The 10,260-nt window shown below is 32.4% G+C and overlaps 1 protein-coding gene across 1 annotated transcript in view; it reads left to right on the forward strand.

The window, feature by feature from the left end:
* ppih (peptidylprolyl isomerase H (cyclophilin H)) overlaps positions 1 to 10,260 on the forward strand; it is a 58,201-nt gene that overhangs the window by 41,985 nt on the left and 5,956 nt on the right. The window contains 3 exon segments of the mRNA XM_062054587.1: positions 2,607 to 2,651; positions 2,812 to 2,854; positions 3,978 to 4,070. Of these exon segments, the coding sequence (XP_061910571.1) occupies positions 2,607 to 2,651; positions 2,812 to 2,854; positions 3,978 to 4,070 (181 nt within the window).

The following is a 10,260-nucleotide window of genomic DNA, read 5'->3' on the forward strand; positions in this document are numbered from 1 at the left end:
GACGATTTCCCCATTAATTTGAGCGAGGATGAAAGATTTGTGGATGAGGAAAGTGAGGGTGAAGGATTAGAGGGCAGTGGAAGCGATTCAGATAGGGAAGATGCTGTGAGAGGCGGGTGGGACCTGATATTCAGCTGGGAATGACTAAAACAGTAAATAAACACAAGACATATATATACTCTATTAGCCACAACACAACCAGGCTTATATTTAATATGCCACAAATTAATCCGCAAAACAAACACCTCCCCCCTCCCGTCCATATAACCCGCCAATACAACTCAAACACCCGCACAACACACTCAATCCCACAGCCCAAAGTACCGTTCACTTCCGCAAAGTTCATACAGCACATATATTTCCCCAAAGTTACGTACATGACATGCACATAGCGGCTCGCACGTACAGGCAAGCGATCAAATGTTTGGAAGCCAAAGCTGCGTACTCACGGTAGCGCGTCTGCTATCCAACTCAAAGTTCTCCTGGTTGTGTTGCTGCAGCCGGCCGCTAATACACCGATCCCACCTACAGCTTTCTTCTTTGCTGTCTTCATTGTTCATTAAACAAATTGCAAAAGATTCCCCAACACAGATGTCCAGAATACTGTGGAATTTTGCGATGAAAACAGACGACTTAATAGCTGGCCACAATGGTGTCCCAATATGTCCGCACAATCCGTGACATCACGCGCAAACGTCATCATACCGAGACGTTTTCAGCAGAATATTTCGCGGGAAATTTAAAATTGCACTTTACTAATCTAACCCGGCCGTATTGGCATGTGTTGCAATGTTAAGATTTCATCATTGATATATAAACTATCAGACTGCGTGGTCGCTAGTAGTGGGTTTCAGTAGGCCTTTAAAGATAATAATATAAAAAGACTAAAGTATGCAAAATAAAATATACACATACACTGTAAAAGTTTTGTCCACCACGCAATCCTTGTAAATTTAATTTGTTAAAAGTATATATATTTTTTTAAAGTAACAAGTAACTACAAAACCCAAAACCAGTTAAGTTGGCACGTTGTGTAAATTGTAAATAAAAATAGAATACAATGATTTGCAAATCCTTTTCAACCTTTATTCAATTGAATAGACTGCAAAGACAAGATACTTAACGTTCGAATTAGAAAACGTTGTTATTTTTTGCAAATATTAGCTCATTTGGAATTTCATGCCTGCAACATGTTTCAAAAAAGCTGGCACGAGTGGCAAAAAAGAAAGTTGAGGAATGCTCATCAAACACTTATGTGGAAAATCCCACAGGTGAACAGGCTAATTGGGAACAGGTGGGTGCCATGATTGGGTATAAAAGCAGCTTCCATGAAATGCTCAGTCATTCACAAACAAGGATGGGGCGAGGGTCACAAATGCCAGGGCAAATTGTTTAAGAACATTTCTCAACCAGCTATTGCAAGAAATTTACGGATTTCACCATATCACAATATCATCGAAAGGTTCAGAGAATCTGGAGAAATCGCTGCACGTAAGCAGCAAGGCTGAAAACCAACATTGAATGCTCGTGACCTTCGATCCCTCAGGCGGTGCTGCATCAAAAACCGACATCAGAGTGTAAAGGATATCACCACATGGGCTCTGGAACACTTCAGAAAACCACTGTCAGTAACTACGGTGTGTCACTACATCTGTAACCGCAAGTTAAAACTCTACTATGCAAAGCGAAAGCCATTTATCAACAACACCCAGAAACGCCGCCGGCGTTGCTGGGCCCGAGCTCATCTAAGATGGACTGATGCAAGGTGGAAAAGTGTTCTGTGGTCTGACGAGTCCACATTTCCAATTGTTTTTGGAAACTCTGGACGTCGTCTCTTCCCGGAGGAAAAGAGGAAAAGAACCAAAGTTGAAAAGCCAGCATCTGTGATGGTATGGGGGTGTATTAGTGCCCAAGGCAGGGGTAACTTACACATCTGTGAAGGCACCATTAATGCTGAAAGGTACATACAGGTTTTGGAGCAACATGTGTTGCCATCAAGGAACGTTACCATGGACGCCCCTGCTTATTTCAGCAAGACAATGCCAAGCCACATGTTACATCAACGTGGCTTCATAGTAAAAGAGTGCGGGTACTAGACTGGCCTGCCTGTAGTCCAGACCTGTCTCCCATTAAAAATGTGTGTCGCATTATGAAGCCTAAAACACAACTTAAGCTGTACATCAAGCAAGAATGGGAAAGAATTCCACCTGAAAAGCTTCTAAAATTGGTCTCCTCAGTTCCAAAACGTTTACTGAGTGTTGTTAAAAGGAAAGGCCATGTAACACAGTGGTAAAAATGCCCCCGTGCCAACTTTTTTGCAATGTGTTGCTGCCATTAAATTCTAAGTTAATGATTATTTGCAACAAAAAAAATTAAGTTTCTCAGTTCAAACATTAAATATTTTGTCTTAGCAGTCTATTCAATTGAATATAAGTTGAAAAAGATTTGCAAATCATTGTGTTCTGTTTTTATTTACTAATTACACAACGTGCCAACTTCACTGGTTTTGCATAATTAATTAACAAGTCATTTTCCCAGCGCTGGCTATTATAAGCATCGTCAATTGTTAAAAAAGCTGTTGTGAAATATATAAAAATGTTCCGCAGGAAGGATGGTGTGCCTATCGGTTTCAAGGGCTGCACATTCCATAGGTATGTAATTCGATGTATGTTTTATTCACCACTTTGTCAGTACATTGTAGTCATTTGGATTTCACTGTCCCGCACACCCTGCGCGGGCATCCTTTTGAAAGTATGCCAACAAACAGGACAGGTTGTATTGCATTACTGCGTATTAATTGTTCATTTTCAGGGTGATCAAAGACTTTATGATCCAAGGAGGAGACTTCGTCAATGTGAGTACTGCTTCGCTGCCGTGATCAGGATGTAGCCTGTGTGTGTGGGAAGGAAGTGGGGTCGGGTACAGATAGTTAGATAAACAATGGTTGCAGGGCAAGTTGTTACCTACAGTAGCACAATCAAAACGGAATGAAACACTAAAAAAATGAGTATTAAATAATGGGAGTGCGGATAGAGAGAGATGGCTCAGAAAACTGAGGACTAAGTAGAAAGCCAGCAAAGACCTCAGAGATGACGAGACAGGTTTTGGGATCATTCAAAAGTGAAAAAGACACATATCGTGGTGAAATGTTTGCATAGTCAAACAGAGCAGTACTACACTACCAGGAATCATATTGCATGTTTAAGAACAGCAAACAAGCAGAAACAAGATAAACGTCTATTTTGGCAGTTAACTATATGTTTGACGTACATAAAAATTGTTTTAGTCAACACGTGTGAAGACATGTTTTCACACGTGTTTTTATATTAATGCTAACGAGGAACTGGTCCCAAATGTCAAACACCACTCCTTCAGTTAATCCCTTGGCAAATGTGCACGCATTAAATGGTTGAATACATTGTTCTTGAATGTATCATACTTAATTAGTCTGTTTTGATCATCTGGCTACACGGTCTGTTTTTTGTTTATAACACATTTTCATTTTTTACCATGTGCCGTAAAATAATATATTGTGAATCCACCGTTGGAAAAGTGCAATTTCAATGTTATGTGCATTTATAGGAAGAAAGAATAAAGGTCATTAGGAAAATCCTTGTTCATTTCAACAATTTTCCCCTAAAAGTCGCACTGAGGTTAACAAATGGGTTGTGTTCGATTACTTGATAAATCGAAACACATTAATCACGAGATTAATAAAATAATCTTTAGCTGCTCTGTTGAAAGGCTTTAGTCGTCTGCTGCCAATAGTCCTTAAATTGGGGGTTTTCAAAGTGTGACCTAGTGCCTCGAAGAACTGTTGGGCTTTACCTACTGCTCAAACCAACTACATTTGCTCACTACCTACTCTGCTTACTTTCTATTTCGTTTGCCTTAACACACAATTCTTGATTGTTCTCAAGCTGCTGCAACTCCCCAGTAGTTGTGTGTTATGTGATGGCAAGCACTGTTTCCTAAAGGGTGACGGTACCGGTATCTGCAGCATCTACCGAGGTCCGTTTGCTGATGAGAACTTCCGGGTGAAGCATTCTGCGCCTGGTCTCCTATCAATGGTATGTGGCTTTGTCATAACATAACATGCAAGAGCAATTAAACAAGGTTCATTAAAACAATTGATATCCGTGAAATGATCCAGGGTCAAACTGTGACTATCATAAAACCTTTACTAAAACTGCAGGTCATTTTTAAAGCAACAATTTCAACATTATTTAATTTGATAAAACTTGTATTACCTACAGATGATTTTTTAAAGCAACATTTTTAACATTATTTAATGTTTTATAAAACTTTAATTACTACAGGACATTTTTACAGCAACATTTCCAACTTTATTCACTTTCATGTAGTTGAGTTTGAGTTTATTTGGAACATGCATGCATACGACATGATACATCACAACTTCCAGTTTCTCTTTTCAACATGTTCGAAAAGGAGTAGGAAGAAGCAGAGCTTATTTAATCCTACCCCTTTTCTTTCACATAACAGTTGCTGAAACATTTGTTCACTTCCTGTTCTCAATTTATTCACAATATACTCCATAAGTAATCACAATAAAAATAAATAAATAATAGTAAGAAGTAAGTTACATTTCATATGGTGAGATGAGTAAGATTATTTTGAAAATGAACGGATGGATGGATGAAATAAGTTCAGAATGTTTATCATGGTTCTATCTCTCTCTTTTCCTCCTCCTCCGTTGTTGTTTTTTTTTTTTTTTTTTTTTTTTTTTTTTTTTTTTTTTTATTTTTTTTTTTTTTTTTTTTTTATTTTTTTTTTTTTTTTTGTTTTTTTTTTTTTTGAGTAAGTGTTGTACGTGCATACAAATGTAACCTTTAGTTTCTAAAAAACTCAAACTTTTACTGGGATTTTATTATAGAAACAAGTCTTGCTTTTCTTTTATTGTGAAACAGAAATGGGTGGAAACAACCTTTTTACCTGTTATTGACTATGGAGATGTGTTGTACATGAATGCTACTGCTGGTTGTCTCCACAAGCTGGATAGTGTGTACCACGGTGCACTGAGATTCATCACCAACTTACTCACCATTGTGTGTTATACTCAATGGTTAACTGGACGTATTTATGTGCTGGACGCCTCAATCATATGTTCATCTACAAAACCATTCTGGGTATCACTCCATCTTATCAGTCTTGTCTTTTAACAAAGAAACAAGGAAGTCACAATCTTCGTTCAATGAATGTTCTGCAATTTGTCGTCCCCAAAGTAAGAACTGAACTGGGCAAGAAAGCATTTAGGTTTTCAGCACCGAATGCTTGGAATAACGTACAATCGGATCTTCAACTTCAAACCCTTGTTACATTAAATGAGTTTAAAGCTTCTGTGAAAGGATTGCAGTCTACCTAGTCTGTATGCACATGGGTTATGTGAGCAAGTTTTAATGTTGTAAATTTGATGTTTTATGTGTTGTTTACTGTTTTTAATGCAACCTTGCTGCCGCCCTCTTGGCCAGGTCTCCCTTGGAAAAGAGATCTTTGATCTCAATGGGATTTTACCTGGTTAAATAAAGGCAAAATATAAAATAATAACTGCAGGTTATTTTTTAAGCAACATTTTCAACATTATTTACTATTACAAAACTTTTACTAACTACCGATCATTTTTAAAGCAATAATTTTAACATTATTTAATTTAAAAAACCCTTTACTAAATACAAGTCATGTTTTAAAGCAACATTTTTAATATTATTAAAAACATTTAAACTTTTTTTAAAGCAACATGTTAAACATTAATTACTGTCATAAAACCTTTACTAACTGCAGGTCATTTTAAAAGCAACAGTATTAATAATATTTGCTTTCATAAAACCTTTACTGCATTAATGAATTTTTTAAACTTTACAAATTACAGGTCATTTTTAAAGCAACATTTTAAAACATTATTTACTTTCATAAAACCTTTACGAGCGCCATGTTTTTTTAAAGCAAAATGTTCAATATTTAATTTTATAAAACGTTTACTAACAATAGATCATTTTTAAAGCAACATTTTCAACGTTATTTGCTTTTGTAAAACCTTTACTAAATACAAGTCATTTTTTAAAGCGACATTTTCAACAGTAGTTCATTTTTTTAACTTTACAAATTACAGGTCATTTTTAAAGCAACATTTTAAAACATTATTTACTTTCATTAAACCTTTACGAGCTCCATGTTTTTTAAAGCAAAATGTTCAACAATATTTAATTTTATAAGACATTTACTAACAACAGATCATTTTTAAAGCAACATTTTCAACGTTATTTGCTTTTGTAAAACCTTTACTAAATACAAGTCATTTTTTAAAGCGACATTTTCAACAGTAGTTAATTTTTTTAACTTTACAAATTACAGGTCGTTTTTAAAGCAACATTTTAAAACATTATTTACTTTCATAAAACCTTTACGAGCTCCATGTTGTTTTTTTAAGCAAAATGTTCAACAATATTTAATTTTATAAAACATTTACTAACAGATCATTTTTAAAGCAACATTTTCAACGTTATTTACATTTGTAAAACCTTTACTAAATACAAGTCATTTTTTAAAGCAACATTTTCAACATTAATACATTTTTTTAACTTTACAAATTACAGGTCATTTTTAAAGCAACATTTTAAAACATTATTTACTTTCAAAAAACCTTTAGGAGCTCCATGTTTTTTAAAGCAAAATGTTTAACAATATTTAATTTTATAAAATGTTTACTAACAACAGATCATTTTTAAAGCAACATTTTCAACGTTATTTACTTTCGTAAAACCTTTACTAAATACAAGTCATTTTTTAAAGCAACATTTTCAACATTAATACATTTTTTTAACTTTACAAATTACAGGTCATTTTTAAAGCAACATTTTAAAACATTATTTACTTTCATAAAACCTTTACGAGCGCCATGTTTTTTTTAAGCAAAATGTTCAATATTTAATTTTATAAAACGTTTACTAACAACAGATCATTTTTAAAGAGACATTTTCAATGTTATTTACTTTTGTAAAACCTTTGCTAAATACAAGTAATTTTTTAAAGCAACATTTTCAACATTAATACATTTTTTTAACTTTACAAATTACAGGTCATTTTCAAAGCAACATTTTAAAACATTATTTAGTTTCATAAAACCTTTACGAGCTCCATTTTGTGTTTTTAAGCAAAATGTTCAACAATATTTAATTTTATAAAACATTTGCTAACAAATCATTTTTAAAGCAACATTTTTAACGTTATTTACTTTCGTAAAACCTTTACTAAATACAAGTCATTTTTTAAAGCAACATTTTCAACATTAATACATTTTTTTAACTTTACAAATTAAAGGTCATTTTTAAAGCAACATTTTAAAACATTATTTACTTTCATAAAACCTTTACGAGCGCCATGTTTTTTTAAGCAAAATGTTCAACAATATTTAATTTTATAAAATGTTTACTAACAACAGATCATTTTTAAAGCAACATTTTCAACGTTATTTACTTTCGTAAAACCTTTACTAAATACAAGTCATTTTTTAAAGCAACATTTTCAACGTTAATACATTTTTTTAACTTTACAAATTACAGGTCATTTTTAAAGCAACATTTTAAAACATTATTTACTTTCATAAAACCTTTACGAGCGCCATGTTTTTTTAAGCAAAATGTTCAATATTTAATTTTATAAAACGTTTACTAACAACAGATCATTTTTAAAGAGACATTTTCAACGTTATTTACTTTTGTAAAACCTTTACTAAATACAAGTAATTTTTTAAAGCAACATTTTCAACATTAATACATTTTTTTAACTTTACAAATTACAGGTCATTTTCAAAGCAACATTTTAAAACATTATTTAGTTTCATAAAACCTTTACGAGCTCCATGTTGGGTTTTTAAGCAAAATGTTCAACAATATTTAATTTTATAAAACATTTGCTAACAGATCATTTTTAAAGCAACATTTTTAACGTTATTTACTTTCGTAAAACCTTTACTAAATACAAGTCATTTTTTAAAGCAACATTTTCAACATTAATACATTTTTTTAACTTTACAAATTAAAGGTCATTTTTAAAGCAACATTTTAAAACATTATTTACTTTCATAAAACCTTTACGAGCGCCATGTTTTTTTTAAGCAAAATGTTCAACAATATTTAATTTTATAAAATGTTTACTAACAACAGATCATTTTTAAAGCAACATTTTCAACGTTATTTACTTTCGTAAAACCTTTACTAAATACAAGTCATTTTTTAAAGCAACATTTTCAACGTTAATACATTTTTTTAACTTTACAAATTACAGGTCATTTTCAAAGCAACATTTTAAAACATTATTTACTTTCATAAAACCTTTATGAGCTCCATGTTGTGTTTTTAAGCAAAATGTTCAACAATATTTAATTTTATAAAACATTTGCTAACAGATCATTTTTAAAGCAACATTTTCAACGTTATTTACTTTCGTAAAACCTTTACTAAATACAAGTCATTTTTTAAAGCAACATTTTCAACGTTAATACATTTTTTTAACTTTACAAATTACAGGTCATTTTCAAAGCAACATTTTAAAACATTATTTACTTTCATAAAACCTTTATGAGCTCCATGTTGTGTTTTTAAGCAAAATGTTCAACAATATTTAATTTTATAAAACATTTGCTAACAGATCATTTTTAAAGCAACATTTTCAACGTTATTTACTTTTGTAAAACCTTTACTAAATACAAGTAATTTTTTAAAGCGACATTTTCAACATTAGTTAATTTTTTTAACTTTACAAATTACAGGTCATTTTTAAAGCAACATTTTAAAACATTATTTACCTTCTACGCCATGTTTTTTTAAGCAAAATGTTCAATATTTAATATTATAAAACGTTCACTAACAACAGATCATTTTTAAAGCAACATTTTCAACGTTATTTACTTTCGTAAAACCTTTACTAAATACAAGTCATTCTTTTAAAGCAACATTTTCAGCATCATTTAATTTTTTTCAAAACTTTTACAAATTACAGGTAATTTTTAAATCAACATTTTCAACATTAATTTTATAAAAACCTTTATGTTAGGATAGGATAGACTTTTTTTCATCCCACAATGGGGAAATTACATTGTTGCAGTGCAGGTTTTTACATACAGTAACAGAAGTAAAGCGTAATGAAAAACAAAACAAAAAATAGTAATAAATACAACAAATTGCTCAGTAATATGTATAGATAGAAGATAAAATACAACAACAAAAACACTAACATAAGTATTGCTTTCCTAACTACAGGTCATTTTTAAAGCAACATTTTCAACATGATTTAGTTTAATACAACTTTTACTTACTACAGATATTTTTAAGGCAACATTTTCAACCTTATTTAATTCTATAAAACTATTCTATAAAACGTTTACTAACTACAAGTCATTTTTAAAGCAACATTTTCAACAGTATTTAATTTGATCAACTTTTACGAACTACAGTTCATTTTTTTTAAAGACAAATGTTCAACATTATTTACTCTCATAAAACCTTTACTAACAGCAGGTCATTTTTAAAGCAACATTCACAACATTGTTGGCTTTCATTGAGTTAAAGAGTTGCATTTCATGTCTAACCTGCTCAGTGGCTTAGTGGTTAGAGTGTCCACCCTGAGATCGGTAGGTCGCGAGTTCAAACGCCGGCCGAGTCATACCAAAGACTATAAAAAAAAGGACCAATTACCTCCCTGCATGGCACTCATCATCAAGGGTTGGAATTAGGGGTTAAATCACCAAAATTATTCTTGGGTGCGGCCACCGCTGCTGCTCACTGCTCCCCTCACCTCCCAGTGGGTGAACAAGGGGATGGGTCAAATGCAGAGGTTAATTTCACCACACCTAGTGTGTGGTACTTTAACTTTAACCTTTTAACTTTAAAATAACCCCGGTAAAACAACGGCTTTCAGGAAACATCACCACAGTATTTATTAGTGTGACGTGTCTACGAAGAAAAGAAAAACCGTATTCGCAGAGTTAATGGGCTTTGGCTTGATTACAGTGCATAATGACCACCTTTGAACACATATTTTTTACTGAAATATTTTGTCTAATTCAAATTTGCGCATTTCATTTTTTTGTAGTTGCCCATCTAAGTATAGTGCTTTCAAACGATATTTTTGAAATGACTTTACTCACACCTGATTTTCCATTATCACGATTAATTTCAGTAAATGACTTGATTGCGTCGACTCGTCCAGGGTGTACCCCGCCTTCCGCCCGAATGCAGCTGAGAT

The sequence above is a fragment of the Entelurus aequoreus genome, linkage group LG07 (assembly GCF_033978785.1).
Source record: "Entelurus aequoreus isolate RoL-2023_Sb linkage group LG07, RoL_Eaeq_v1.1, whole genome shotgun sequence".
Classification (NCBI taxonomy): domain Eukaryota; kingdom Metazoa; phylum Chordata; class Actinopteri; order Syngnathiformes; family Syngnathidae; genus Entelurus; species Entelurus aequoreus.